The sequence below is a fragment of the Mytilus galloprovincialis genome, chromosome 8, assembly GCF_965363235.1.
Source record: "Mytilus galloprovincialis chromosome 8, xbMytGall1.hap1.1, whole genome shotgun sequence".
Classification (NCBI taxonomy): Eukaryota; Metazoa; Mollusca; class Bivalvia; order Mytilida; family Mytilidae; genus Mytilus; species Mytilus galloprovincialis.
Genome location: NC_134845.1, coordinates 71,037,721 through 71,054,218, shown reverse-complemented (window position 1 = coordinate 71,054,218; position 16,498 = coordinate 71,037,721). Strand labels below are relative to the sequence as shown.

The window sequence follows — 16,498 nt, the reverse complement described above, 5'->3', positions numbered from 1 at the left end:
AGATCATATCATCATGAGTCGACCAACTTTGAAATTGCGTATTTATGTCAAATGTAGGTGTGCCACTGTATGAATGGTTTTAACCGATTGATAATTCATTTCTCAACATTCCTAACTCAAATTAAAAATACACACGAAACGAAGCTACATAGTATCGAGCCCATACCCTGTAAATTGTTTATTTAAGACTTTTTATAATTTGGATAAATATTGTACATTGTTATAGATCTAATATGTGAATTTAAGTCGAATCTGTGAACACGAATTTGACATCTAGTGCCCTTTAGGCTTTACTAAAGAATTTTATTATTTATTTATAATACACTGGTATTTTGAAATGAAGCACACCCTAATAAAGAGAGATAACTCTAAACATTCAAACCTCTCCAATGAAGAGATTAAAAAGTTTATATGTTTTCAGAATTTCTAGAACGAATAAGAAGCTTTAAACAGTTTTAAACACATCATCAGTATATTAAAAAAGGTAATTCAGGTTTTATCTTACAGTTAACATTTTCTATATCCATTAAAAAGGATTTATTTAAAAAAAAAATGTGATCACTGAAACTAACACTCAAAAATTTATGCAGCCGTAAATTCAGAAAAAGCCATATTTTATGAATTTGTCATATGCATTGTTTAGCTGCGAAAACGTAGCTCATAATAATAAAGGTCCTGTTGATGATTTTTGATATTTGCGGACCATAGAGCTATGTCAAAAAAAAAATTCAAAGGACAATAGAGCTACGTTTTTGCAGCTAATGCATTGTTGAGTACAACAGATATTGTCTGTCTCATAAAAAAAAACCCTAAAAAAACAGGATACTGTGGATTCATTTATTTTCGTTTATACCAATTTTCGAGGATTGAATAAAAATTGGCATTTTCGTGGATATTTTGATTTCATTGTTTTGCCAGTCGATATTTACAATGTATAAAACTGTATGAAATTTGTTATTTGTTGAACATTTCTTGGTTCATCTGTTACAATGAATTCCACGAAAATACACCTTATCGCTAATTCCGCCTTACGCCAGAATCGTTCCCGCTTGAACTGTTGACGTCATACAACAATCTCTTTTTCATGGTGGCGTCAGATATTTTGTATTATGACCTCAAAATTTTAGGGGAACTTGTGTGATGTCCAGTATTGGCGGACAAATAGCGATAAGGTGGATTGGTATCCAACGAATATTTGAAACCACAGTATCGTAATCAGGCTTGTATGGTTCACACTGGTACATAGTTCACACCCCCTTCTCAATACACCTTATCGCTAATCCCGGCTGACCCCAGAATCTGTCCTGCTCGAACTATTGACGTCATACAACATTTTTTTTCCATTGTGGTGTCAGATATTTTGTATTATGACGTCTAAATTTTACGGGAAACTGTGTGATGTCCAGTATTTGCGGACAAATAGTGATAAGGTGTATGTTCTCCCCTCGAAATTTCAGAAAAAAAATATTTTTTGTTACTGTATGAAAAGGTCAAATGAAACTTGTAATTTCAAATCTTGTGTTGTCAATTGTGGTATTTATTTTCTTGGAAAAACATGTTTTCCATCATCAAACAGAAGCTGAAACTGCTTGTTAATGATTCTAGAACACCACTTCACAATTGTAAAAATAAGTCTAAATCACACAAAAAAATTTAGAAACTTGTGTATGTTTAAACTGGAGGTTTGAATAGTGGGTGTAAAAGAAAAAAACCTGATGAGAGTCGAAATCCGTACGTAAGAGATATCACCATAATATCATGCCATAATATGACTTTGAAAGTAAAACAGTTCTATCCTTATGTAAAACTGTGTTTAATACATATCTATCACATTAATGTTTGAAGGGTCTTAAGCTAATACAAAACATATTAGTCTGTATGAAAACACCAAAATGGAACAAATAATAACCGATTACATTTTGTAGTTAACACATCAAAAGATGGTTTAAGGTTGTCTTGCCTATTGTTACTTTATAGTCCACACCCCTGTCTGGCAGGTTCAATTTTGGAGAATAAAACTGTGGACTATAGATTATAGAAGCCTTTTAACGGTCAAACATTTAACGTGATTTACAATGTATGTTTTTGTCTTTTTTTAGAAATGGCTGATAACAGTGGCACAAGTGAGGCCACAGGCAGTGGATCAAGTGGGTCAACAGGAAGTGGCAGTAATACTGAAGGCAATGCAGGACAACAAACTGGTGGCTCTGTATTGGTAGGTCAATCATGTTACAAATTTATATCACATGTAAAATGTAGATCTAACATGGATGTGCCAAACACTTTAATAAAGTAATTAAGTTTATAATTACTTTTGGTGGAGATTTTTCATAGTAAATGCATGGCCATGTTATTGTTGATGTTGACTTTATGATTATTGAATTTGTTAAAAAGTCACATACCAGTACTGCTAACTGCAAGAGATTTATTTTCATGACTTTAGCAAGTGGAAAAATAATGTGAATATAAATGGTTTTGAATATGTAAAACTTGAATGTTTCATTATTTTCTACATCAAGTTGATCATAGAATTGTGAAATGGGTTAGGGCTATTCCAGAAAAAAATGTATAGGGGTGTTGGAAGGCAGTTTTTGTCAGCACCCACCACCCAGACAATTGTAATTGAGACTTATAGTGCATTATAGTGTGAAAAGTTGCTCTGATACCCATCACCCATGTATTATTAATATAATGTGCCTTCCAACCCCCCCATACATTTTTTTCTGGAATAGCCCTTAGAAAGGGCTTAAACTAAAATAAAGAAGTGGTGAAAATTTGATTTGTACATCAAGCGTACAAATTTGACAGACAAGTATTTATACATACAAATATGGGGGATGCCACAAAATACTTTTTGGATTAGCCAAACAAAACACATATATGGACATGTCACTTGAAGCACATATTGGGATTTGCCACAAAAACATGCATGGAAATGCCACACAAAACACATAATGTAAATGGCCTTGCCACAAAAACATGCATGAACATGTCACACAAAACACATATATGGACGCCACACAAAACACATAAATGGCCTTGCCACAAAATCTTGCATGGGAATGCCTAACAAAATACAAATAGCGACATGCCACATAAATAGTGTTGCCACAAAAACTTAAAACATATATATGATTATGATAAAAAAAACCATACATAAAACATATGTCTAAAGATATGCAACAAAACAGTGTAAATGATATGATGTTATTATTATATATATGCATATTTTGTTATTTCAGACATTTATGATGTCTAAGAAGATAGAATCAGCTCTGTGGGCCACAAGAATCTTTACCATTATCTGTACTTTTCTCTTCTTCTTTCCACTTGTTGGGTAATATCATTATTGATTTAATACAATAAGGGAGATAATCAAAAATCATAAGTGTGTAAAGTGAAAGACCACACTATGGCTAGGGGGTAAACAAACAACAGTCCACAGAAAACTAAAGATTGATCAATACTAACCCCACAAAATAAAAGTTGCCAAACACAGATTTTCTGGACGGGTAAGCAGTTTCTGCTTCACCTGAGGTACCTGTTCTGCTCATCTTGCTCATGACAAGTACAAAGTTAATGTAATGTCTTAGAAAGTTGTTTCTGCTATTACTAAAAACATGTTTTGCTGTACACAATATATATAAAGTTTGAAAAAGATAACATTCTGCTAGATAAACAGGTTTGGTATCAAAATCTCAATGGAATATGTTGTTATTATTGTACTACAGTTATACATTATTAGAATTTAAATTGTTCCTATATCATTTAAGATGATATGTTTCTTATTGTTGGATTCTTGAAGTTGATCCATCTTTTATATAGATATAGGAAAATGTGGTATGAATGCCAAAGAGACAACTCTCCATCCAAATAACAATTTATAAAAGTAAACCATTATAGGTCAAGGTACAGCCTTCAACACGGAGCCTTGGCTCACACCGAACAGCATGCTATAAAGGGCCCCAAAAATTACTACTGTAAAACCATTCAAACGGGAAAACCAACGTTCTAATCTATATAAAACGTGAAACGAGAAACACGTACGAACTACATGTACATAACCAGACAACAACTACTGTACATATGTCTATTTTGTCCTATTTTTTTTATCAAACACTTTTTTTTAGGAACTACATAACCAGACAACAACTACTGTACATATGTCTATTCTGTCTTATTTTTTTTATCAAACACTTGTATTTGACTTTAGGCTTTATATTTTCAGTGGTGGCCCATATGGATTTTATCAGCGAGCATTGATCAGTAATGTTTAGGCTTTATATTTTCAGTGGTGGCCCATATGGACTTTATCAGCGAGCATTGATCAGTAATGTTTAGGCTTTATATTTTCAGTGGTGGCCCATATGGATTTTATCAGCGAGCATTGATCAGTAATGCTGCAACAAGTGCACTGAGACTTCATCAACGATTACCAAACTTTCAACTGAACAGACAGTTTTTATCACTCTTGTTAGCAGAAGACAGCTGCCATTATTTGATTTATTCTCTCATGTTTATGAACAGCTATCCATTAACAAGTATCCTTTTCATCCTCAGAAGTTGTCCCTTTCAAATTACAACAAGAAATGCTCAGACAAATTACCAGTGAAAGTTTAAAATGCAGCAAATTGTTACACAAATGACAACCTGGGGGGGACATTCTTAATTTTAATTAAATAAAGGCAACAGTAGTATACCCCTATTCGAAATTCAGAAATCGATTGAGAAAAAAACAAATCCGGGTTACAAACTAAAATTGAAGGAAGCACATCAAATATAAGATGAAAACTATGACAAAAGAAACACAACACTAAAATGCAACACACACAGAAACAAACTATAATATAACAATGACCATTTTCCTGACTTGGTTTAGGACATTCTAAGAAAAAAAATGGTCGGTTGAACCTGTTTTTCGAATATGAAGTTGAGAATGGAAATGGGGAATGTGTCAAAGAGACCAACAACCCAACTATAGAACAGACAACAGCAGGAGGTCACCAATAGGTCTTCAATGCAGAGAGAAACTCCCGCACCTGGAGGCGTCCTTCAGCTGGCCTCAAAACAAATATATATACTGGTTCAGTGATAATGGACGTCATACTAAACTCCAAATTATACACAAGAATCTAAAATTAAAAATATACAAGACTAACAAGGGCCAGAGGCTCATGACTTGGGACAAGCGCAAAAATATGACGGGGTTTAAGCATGTTTTTTTGAGATCTCAACCCTCCTCTATACCTCTAGCCAATGTAGAAAAGTAAACCCATAACAATATGCACAGTAAAATTCAGTTTAAGAGAGGTCTATAAAAGAATACAGTCTATGAAAGAGAGGCAAACTATACCAAAAGGATATTTAAATTTATAAGTGGAAAATAAACCAACAACACCATGGCGAAAAATGATGAAAGAAACAGTATACATACCACAACATGAAAAACTAAAGACTTAGCAACACAAACCCCATTACAAACCAGGGTGGATTTCTGGTGCTCTGGAAGGGTAAAAAGATACTGCTTTACATGTACATGTATATGTGAATGCATAAAATTTATGGTTTATATGAAATGCATAAAGAAAGTTTAAATATATAAATACTTTCATGGATAAATTTTAGTAAAAATCTTCCCTCGAGTTTTAAAAAAAGAGTGAAAAATGAAAGACTTGAAAATATCAATATTTAACATTTTGAATTTCTTTCATGAAGTTTTATACAAACAATTTATATATTGTTATTCTTAACGTTTGTTTAGTGTCTCTAATTCCGATTTGCTTGTATGCAGTGTTACATGCATGTAACTTTACAGTAATGATTTTGAATGTAAGTATATTTATGATTTGATATATAAATCCATAAAATATGTGTTGGTTTTTAGATTTTTTTCATCCTGTTTTCTGAATGGTGGGCAGGTGACAGGAGTTAAGGTCCTTGATAGATTGGAAAATAAGCATAGAATGTGGAAGGTTTGGAAAAAAACAGAAATCGTCTTTCAAAATACAGTTTTGTTGCCAATTTGACAGCTCATTTCTTGTTTCTTAATAGACAACTTTCGAGTTTGTCTGTCGCCGGAAAAAACTTGTCAATTATGCACTCCTAACTGACATGCTTTACCAGATAGTGGGGATCGCCTGTATCCCTGCACTATAAACTTTCATTAAGCGCTTAGTGATTGTCATTGTACACGATAACCTAGAAATAATGTTTGTCATGTAGGTACTTGATCACAATTCCCTAATGTCAGCAGTGCTGATTGATAATTATGAGAATTAAATATGCCAAATAAATTGTGCAATATAGCATCATAGTTTTTCAACCACTCGCTTAACATTGAAAGGAAGTGACGATGCCTCTAAACGCTTGAATGATGTTCACTAAAAACAAATTTTGGACAGAAATGCATCAAACTCGAAAGTTGTCTATTGTATTGCTATTCTTCAAATCAAAATCCCATTTAGGTCTTCAGCATGAACAAAAGCACAGATCTCACTGATATTTTGAACAGCATCCAGCATCAGTTTGAGCAGAATCTGTTTATGATGCTATAAAACTGATGTTTTAACATATTAAAATATCGATATAAATACATGTAGTCTCAAAAACCAGTGTGCAAGTTTTGAATAGATTTTAGTTTGAATAAATAACTTCTCTGAAAAACAAATCTAATGTTATTGCATTGTTAAATTTTAAATAATTTTAAGCTATTATTAACTGTCATTATTGTTTTTCTTCACAGGTTATGGGTCCACAGTCCATTCAGTTTGTCAGAAATATGATAACCAAACTACAGGCTCAACAAGTCAGTATATTGAGATTTATAGCCTGTACCGAGATATTTATTATGCCAGCTGTCTTTTTAATGACATTTACGTAAGTGTTTTTAATTTGAAAAAGAAACTATGGAAATAGAAACAGATGATTCCTTAAGGTTAATCCAATTTTTTTGTAGGTTTGAGGCATTTGACTCGTGGACTTTTACAGGGTTAAATTGTATTTTCTTAACATTTTGAAGGTGAAAATCAGCTTTTTCAAGTATTATGATATAAAATGAGATGTGGTATGATTGTCAATGAGGCAGCTTTCCAAGGGAGACTAATTGATGACTGTCTTTAGGTCACCATACACCTTTAAGAATGAACAAATTTTATATGGTGATGTTAACTTTAAAAGGCATGTAAAAATGTAAAACAATTCAATAAAAAAACAGATTTATGCTTAATACAATATTTAAAAATCAAATTTGGTAGACAACCAATGAAAAAAAACCTAGGCTCCCCACTTCAGACATAAAGACCTAAAGTATCAATATTCTAGAAAACCTGTATCTTTCTTGCTCAGCTAAAACAGCAGAAGTTCTTACCATTGAAAATGTTACATAGGTTTAATTTTGCATTAGTACAAGGAACTCCTTGCCTATCATACATCATACATAACATGTATAGGATATTCTTAATTGTATGTAGACACAATGGTTATTACTCTTTTCCTACTAAACAAAGCAACAAGAACAAATGTCATTACAAAAGTATGTTTATTGGCGGCCATTTAAAATTGAGAATGGAAATGGGGAATGTGTCAAAGAGACAACAACCCAACCATAGAACAGACAACAGCAGAAGGTCGTCAATGGGTCTTCAATGCAGCGAGAAACTCCTGCACCCGGATGCGTCCTTCAGCTGGCCCCTAAATTAATATGTATCCTAGTTCAGTGATAATGATTGCCATACTATAAACTCATATTGTACACAAGAAACTAAAATTAAAAATAATACAAGACTTACAAAGGCCAGAGGCTCCTGTTTAAATAAATTTATTTATTTTTTCCTGATTTTAAATAACTCAAACAGTATACAAAATTCAAGCATTTCCATAAGGTTTTATAAAATAAAGTGTTTTTTGTTTTTTTTACCATTTGTACCATACCAGAATTATTTGTTTGATTAATCATGCACCATTGATATATTTGTATTACAGTGGTAAATGTTCCTTGTTTTTACCAATTATGATTAATGATTAATTATGCACAATTGATATATTACAGTGGTAAATGTTCCTTGTTTTTACCAATTATGATTAATGATTAATTATGCACAATTGATATATTACAGTGGTAAATGTTCGCTGTTCTTACCAATCATCTACTATAGATTTCTCCTACTAAGATATTCCTCCAGGAGAAACCCATACTGCAGGTAAATTAAGTCAAGTATTTGTGTGTGATGAAAGGGGAGATAACTGCAATCAGAAACATGAACATGCTTAGAAAAAATATTGTTATCTCCCTTTATACATATGTGAAAGATAACAGACTACAACCAACAGAACAAAATGCACCAATAAAAAACTTATAGAAAATAAAAGTTTTAATATTTTAAGGAAGTTTGATGTAATAGAATGCATTGGAAAATGTAGATTGAATTCAAAAGTGTTAAGTGTTGGAATGTACTACTTATGAATTTATACAACATTTTATTATTTATTCATACCACAGATTCATTATTATTATTTGTGGTATACCAATTTTCATGGATTTCTTGGGTAAAGGGGAAAATATATAATCACTGTATGTTTTTATTTAACAAAAAAGATTTATAAATGGAAGAAATTAACACTGGCAAAAAGTGTTGTGCATATTGCTACAGAACTGATACCAAAATCAAGATGTTGCTTGACATAAAAATCAGGGTATATTTATAGCAGGTATAGAATAGTTTACAACAGCAACCCAACACTACATGCAATTTTCAAGAAATATTTGCCTTTTGTCTCCTCCTTGAATGACATTACTTAGAAAGGCCTCAAATGTCAATTCCCACAAGAGACCAAAATGACAGACATTAACAACTATAGGTCACGGTACGGCCTTCAACAATGAGCAAAGCCCATACCGCATAGTCAGCTATAAAAGGTCCCACTATGACATTGTAAAACAATTCAAACGAGAAAACTAACAGCCTTATTTATATAAAAATATGAACGAAAAACAAATATGTAACACATAAAAAAACGATAACCACTAAATTACAGGCTCCTGAGTTGGGACAGGCACATACATAAATAATGTGGCGGGGTTAAACATGTAAGCGGGATCCCAACCCTCCCTCTAACCTGGGACAGTGCAACGTAAGAACGAACTATAAAAATCAGTTGAAAAAGGCTTAAGTCATCAGATGGACAAAAATACAATTGGACGTGGCCAGGTACTTGTACATCCCGACAACAAAAAGACACTAGGAACAGATCTGATAGTACTCGCAGTTATCTGACAGCTAGTTCAAAGCCACTAACAACTATTAAAAAAATCATGCATCTAAGACTAAATTAAAGTTTTCTTGTTGTTTTCTAGGACTCTGTTCCATGAACTAAGAGTAAGTATAGAATATTTATGTAGCAAGCCTCAGTGTCCAGCTATGGTGAGGAACATGTTAACCAAGATCACAGCTTTTGTTTCAAGGCTGGCTCCTACTGTAGCATAGAAGTGATCTCCAATCAGAAGGTGAGAATGTTGGACAAGAAGTACAGAGTGTGTTCTGTTTGAAAATAAGATATTGTGTTCAGATGTATCAGAAGAGGATTGTAATGGATGTGAACATTGAGAAGGATTTGTGATATGTTGTCATAGTAATTTGTGACTATTTTATGTTTTCTAAAATATTGGAGAAAAATATTTTCTTTAATATTAAGCTTTAGTATTTAACACTCTAAAAACAAATTAATAACAAAAATATTGTACTGTCAGAAAATAGGGGATTTTTGTAACATTACCAATGAAAAATTTGTCTTTATGTAGCTGAAAACATGTAAATGCTTGAAGCAGAATCATTTTTCTTTGTAACAAATTTTCACTGTTTATACCTTATCACCTAGTGTTACCTTTGTCTGTCCTTCCTATAATTATGGAAATCCAACACCTGGCCAATATTGAAAAGATTTTTGGTTAATAAGTGTACATTGATGAGTTACAGAGCAACATCTTTTTTCACCAAGATCATACAAGACAAATTTACATAAGGCCACACCAATTTAATTTCTTGTTCTACGGATTTTTGGACTCCAAAATTTGGGGTGAGCGAGCGATTTGAAAATTTTAATAAAAAAATATTTAATTTGTAAATTTTTGAGGCGAAGCTTGAAAAGTAAAGGCGAGCGATTATAATTTTTTTTTGTAAACATAAAATAGTAGGTTTTGACAATATTAAAGCTTGATTTCTCACTTGTACTTTGACATTTCTTTAATTTCTGAAGTATTTTTTCCCTGTTCACCGAGAAATAATTAAATCTGGTCTATGTATGTGTGACTGACAATGAGACAATTTTCCATCCAAGTCATAATCAGTTTGGGGACAACCCCCTTAATGTTATAAATATCCCTTTTACATGTTTTATGAGGGATCAATATAAGTTATAATATATTTGTTTGTACAAAAGGGCTCATATTTTCTCAAAGAACTATATATCTATCTGGTATTAAATGGTCAAAACATGTCCAAGAATTTTGTAATATTCCTGGACTTGAACCATGTTAACACATTTACTTTAACAGTTTAATATTATTCAAAATAACTGGACCCCTCTTTTAGAAAAAGTTGTTTAAAATATGATGTAACTCTCCTCTTTTTGAGTACAAAATTCTAAGTTTTCAAAGGTTTTGTATAGAAGAACTATACAAATCCTTGGTATTTCTATTTTCTTTTCTACATCAGTAAAATGACCCCTTGTCTGAGGGAGGGTTGTTCTCAACCTGATAATAACAAACACAGGTCAAAGTACGGCCTTTTACACAGGGATTTGATACAGACCAAACAGCAGGCTATAAAGGACCCCAAAATTATTAGCGTACACAATTCGAACAGGAAAACCAACGATCTAATTTATATATCATGTATATCCAAACGGGAAAATACCAATGAACAACATCAACAAACGATAACTGCTGAACGACAGGCCCCTCAATCAATCAGGACAGGTGCATAAACATGCAGCGGCTATGGATAGTTTTGTTTCGCCAGCATACAATATAATTGCAGTTGAAGGCAAATCCTTCAGAAGTTCTTTGTACTTTATTCTATCAACGAACATTTTTTGATAGGGAATATAAGTAAGGGGGAAAGTAACCAATTTTTTGTTCTTTACAGGTATTCCCGCTGATATAAATTTATATCGGAGCACTCCGGCTTTAGATAAATAGGTTTCATGCTGAAACAAATATTCTCACAGATATTTACAAAGTGTGGTGGGGTGCTTTTATGTTTAAAATCGTTATATACAGGTTAGACTGTGATTTTAAAAACAAATGTTGATATCTTTTTATAATATTTACAAAAAAACGGTGCGGGAAATGGACATGATTACATTTCCGGATGCGGGAAGCGGGAATATAAAAAAAATAAAAAAATTCTGTTTTGAAAAAAATAGGTGCGGGCGGGTCCGTCGAACAAGGATTCAAATTGGTGTGGCCTAAGTTATGTTGTTTTAGCCAGATGACATAAGAGACTGTGAAATGAACAGATTGTAAACTGGTGCTACTAGGGAAGCAGAAATTATTGTGGTTTTTTTTATAGATTTGTGTTTTAACACTTTCCTTACTGATTTTTTGTTTACCGTGACGTTGTGTGACCTGATCAAATTTCAGGACGTTGTTTACCAGGCCTGAATTAATTTGACGTGTGACTGAAGAAAAAGTGACGTTTTGTAAAAAACGTTTGTATCTTTGTTGTTTCTCATCAAATCGGGTTCAAACTCGATAGTTTTACACTTAAGTATGAAAGGATCGTTGCAATACAAACAAATTTACATGACAATACATACTTTTGACATGTTTTAACCTTTTGTTGGAAGCAAATGACGTTTTATTTGAGAAATCATTTTTTTTTGTGACCGGTTTATGTTTATTCCTTCCATCTTCTAAATTAACACTGCAAACGGTAATTAACACCTATCGAGTGTTCCTTTATCAAAGTTTTATGGAAAAAATAACTCCAGAGTCAAAATTCTAGCTCAATGGTGTGAATAAACACGAATGAAAATGGTATGTCAAATTCTCCGGCGGCCATTTTTTACCTGTACAGTATGCAATCAGATGACTCTGAACAAGTTGGAGTTGTCTTTCTTGGTCCAATGTTTTCTTTGTATTTTTGCATTGATTTAGATATAAACTGACTATTGGGATCTTTTGTGGATTTATTAAAATTTTGTGGAGATATCAAATACTATTTTTTCTGGTACAATCATGAATTCTTTTCCAGATTCATATGTGCTTTTTTAAATGAATGTGCATGCATATATATTTTTTCTGGTTTTGTTTTGTATCATGGAAATATTATTCCAATGTATTCTGATCTGACACACCAATATACATGTATGAATATTTAACACTTCAATATCTTGATAAACTAAGTGAGACTCTTTAAAAACAATAATGAACTTACTATGATTTATTTAAATAATTATCTGTGTCAGTTTCTATGAGATGCTAGAATTTCCAGTCTTTGGTTGTGTATTGTTCAATGATGAAAATAATTAAATGTTCTTTAAAATTTGAAATATTGTTGATCAAAAATTAATAAATGAAACTGTCAACTGTAACAACAATTATAAATTATGAATATCCTTTCAACAAACAATGAAAATCCTCTCAACGAATGATGAATATCTTTTCAGCAAATTATGTATTTTCCTTCAACTTCATGTTTAAAAAAGTAACTGTCAATTAAGAAGTGTAATTTCTGACTGAGTGGTAGACTGTAAAGCAATGTGGCATGCAAAGGTGTTTGCTACATTCTACGCAACCATATTTTGTCTGACGCCTTTTTTCCTGAGTATCATTAGCTACCCTATGCCAGCATACATGACACCATGTCTTGTTACCCAAATCTGCTGGTAAATGTCTGTGTGTTAGTCGGACTTCTACAGGTAGGTTAGATGGCCTCCCCCTACGGTTGTCCCTTGTGGTATACCCTGCAATGAGTTGAGTTGCAACTGATTTAGAAAAATCCAAATAGGTCATTGATGTAGTTTGCTGGTGATTTGGTGACATTTGTAACAGACGGTAAGCATTAAACTTAATAATTTCCAGCATCTTGAAGAACACTCTCTTTGGCCATTTATTTGTTTTGTGACAGAAGAAATAGTACTGTATGTACTGGTCACAACGGTCGACACCGCCCATGTGGCTGGTGTAATCTGCAACCATCTTTGGACATTGGAGTTGCTGCCTTTGGAATTGTCCTTCTTGTTGAACAATTCTACTCACTTCCGTCAAGCTGTTGTCATGGATGGTAGATATCACAGAAACATTTTTCTTGTCTTTCCATACTGTAGCTGAAATTGCCCCCTTTTGCCTAAATTGACTGTCTCCTCTCTGTGTAATACCAACAGGCTTCTTTGTCATTAAATCCTGTGGTAAGCCTCTTCTGTTTTGACGGACTGTTCCACAGGCTCCAGTGTCAAGATTTTCAAATAAGTTGGTGAACAATTCAGGACTGGAAAAGTAGTTATCCATGTAAACATGGTAACCTTGTCTGGATAAATTGGCACCTTCAAGACAGGAAATAACGACAGTGCTAGCCAACCCTACATGGGTTCGATCTGTTTTGCCCTGGTAGATTTTACAAAATGACATATACCCAGTGTCAGACTCTGCCAACGCCCAGAGCTTGATTCCCCATTTTGTTGGTTTTGCAGGCATGTATTGTTTCAAGGCAACCCTTCCCTTGTATGGTATCATACACTCATCTATTGATACATTTCTTTTAGGTATATATTGATCCCTCATTTGTTGGTTAAGGGCGTCCATAAAGTATCTGACTTTGTAAGTACTGTCGTAGTTGGGCTCCCCTCTTTGTGGAACTCGCTGGTGAGGATCAGTAAAGTGTAGATATCTCATAATTTGCATGAACCTGTCACGTGCCAAAACTGTGGCAAAATATGGGGTTTCCAGACAATCTTTAGACCAGTAGGATTTTAAATCTGGCTTTACATCAATACCCATTAGGAAAGTTAAACCAATAAAAGCCTTCATCTCGGGCAAGGAGGGACAAGACCAAGCTGACTTGTGTAGGTCAGGATTCAAATCTTTTTGCATCTTTGCATAGCCATCACTTTTCTCAATTATCTGTTGTAAAAGGTGGTCAGATAAGAACAGTTGGAAAAAGTCAATTATATCCTTCTCTGGGCCTAATATATTTTGTGGACCAGTAGTATTTCTAGGTTGGAACAGATGGGGGAGACCTCTTTCATAAATATCAAACTCTTGGTGCCATCCATCATTGTTGGGTGCATCACCGGCATTATTTACGTCAACAAGTTGTGGTTCATCATTATTGTCATCAGACAGTTCACTTTCGACATCACTTATCAGAAAATCATCACCAATGCCGTTTTGGGCTAATTGCACTTGATATCTTTGGCATGCAAGTTCGATTTCACCCGCCGAAAACCCCTCAAACTCGTCCTCTGAAGTGTCGGACATTTTTGTATTTTCAAAATGTTACAGACGACATTTTACTATATTTACTACGATTTTGGCGTCCTTGACACCGAGCAAGTGGGAGAGGAAAGTGATTGGATAGTTTTATTTAGATTTTCCATAAAAGGAGTGCGACCTTTTGCACTCGTGGGAAAATGGAATAGCCGCGCCCACGGAAGTCCAATTATTACTTGACTTTTATTCTCCGTGAAGTTTTGAAAAGCATTTTTCGTTATTCTGATCATTATATAAATCAAATTAATAATGAAATTATATTTGACTTTCCTTCCAAATAACATTTTCTTGACCTAAAAGGTCACATGTTCGCATCACATGTCTTGTACAAAATGGCGACGACTTATTTTGTTTGTTGACGCTACCGATCTTTCATTGTACTATGGTAAATATTAGGCGTCAAACTCAGTAAGAATACGTATTCTTATACTGTAACATGCAAGCTTGTTGAAAACCTTGATATTTATTGGGTTAAACGTAGCTTTACGGGGGAAATGAGTTAAAAAGACGAAAATTATTTTCATCACGTGATTGTAATGCATGAAAGCATTGTTCGGCCTGGCTACGGGGATGACTCAACGCATTGTTCGGCCTGGCTACGGGGATGCCTCAATGCATTGTTCGCCTTGAAAGGGTTAAATTAATCTTTAGATTTCTATGTTTTGTTCATTGTTGTTTGTCTGTTTTTCTCTCTAATGTCTGTGGTGTTGTCTGTCTTTTATCAAATAAGTTGGTGATTTCCCTTGAAATCTTCACTTTTTTGCAGCAAAATTGGCATTTATTATATTGCATCTTATCTACCATAAGGACCAACCATCATTAATTCTTGTGGTTCATCTTTTAAGCAACACATTCATTTTTTTTTGGGGGGGTGGGACATTACTTAGTAGTTAAACTTGTGTCTGATCCATATGTCATTTTGAACAATAAAATATGCTTTAAAATTTGTAATTACTTTTTTCTTTGATGTAAGATAGTAGTAGACCTTTTCAATTGCGGATCCAAAACTTTTTATAGGGGGGGTTACTGACTGACCTGAGGGGGCCTGCTCCTGTTTCAGTGTTTCCCTTTATAATCAACCAAATTTTTCCCATGTCTGTGATTTTGCCCTCTGACTTGAGAACTCTTTCTGTATTGTAGTTTTGACTGAAATACACTAGAAATTGAAATTTACTCCTTCAAAAAGGCCTTGTTTCAGTTTAAAATTAGAAGTTTGAGAAGACAGGGCTAGATTTTCACCTCACCCCTCTTTATATTCTGATAGAGAAATAGTATTACAGATATTAATGGTAATGTTGCTGCATTGAAATCATAGTGTAATTACATTTAAAACTTTTGGTTATTTATGATATTTTTCAGTTTAAAAATGTAGTTCAATGCCATTCATGAACCTAACAGTGTTTTAGTGGTAAAAATTTACATTTGTAAAGTGATGTTTTCATACTAAAATTTGTGAAATATTTAGGTCTGAACTGTTGTGCTATACATGAATATAGGTGTGCAATATAATGTATTTTTAAACTTCTTGTGAATTGTTTTTGTTAACAGTGACAGTTTAATAATAATAGTTCAATTCTCAAAGTAGACAAATACACTTATGTAACTATGTTGTTGTGTATATATTTTTAATAAGATAGATAATTTTCAATGCTGAATTTTTACAACATTTATCTTGAGTTGTAGTGAGGTAGCAAGACCAAAAAACATCTAGATACAGTGTTATAGAGCACTGACACTGATTCTATAAAGCAATTTTAAAATATTCTTAATTAAAATAGTATTTATGTCATATTACATCATTAGCATTGGTCTTTTTAGTGATCACATGGTCATTTACATCCTGGTCTTTTTAGTGATCACATGGTCATTTACATCCTGGTCTTTTTAGTGATCACATGGTCATTTACATCCTGGTCTTTGTAGTGATCACATGGTCATTTACATCCTGGCTTTTTTAGTGATTTCATGCTTAGTTATCATAGTGTTTCCTGAACAAATATTTCTTGTCCA

At 33.3% G+C, this 16,498-nt stretch overlaps 1 protein-coding gene across 2 annotated transcripts; it reads left to right on the top strand.

Moving 5' to 3' along the window:
* The first annotated feature begins 375 nt into the window (after positions 1–375).
* On the top strand, positions 376–10,225 carry LOC143042494 (transmembrane protein 33-like). Of its 2 annotated transcripts, none has more exons than XM_076214803.1 (8): positions 376–484; positions 2,100–2,215; positions 3,243–3,337; positions 4,357–4,541; positions 5,762–5,829; positions 6,743–6,876; positions 8,115–8,198; positions 9,353–10,225. In XM_076214803.1, exons 2-8 carry the CDS (start codon positions 2,102–2,104, stop codon positions 9,480–9,482), a joined length of 810 nt encoding a protein of 269 aa, XP_076070918.1. In that variant the 5' UTR covers positions 376–484; positions 2,100–2,101; the 3' UTR covers positions 9,483–10,225. The 2 variants fall into 2 exon arrangements, with proteins under 2 accessions (XP_076070918.1, XP_076070917.1); XM_076214802.1 differs by having other exon boundaries at positions 393–482; positions 2,099–2,215; positions 5,753–5,829.
* Positions 10,226–16,498: the final 6,273 nt, after the last annotated feature.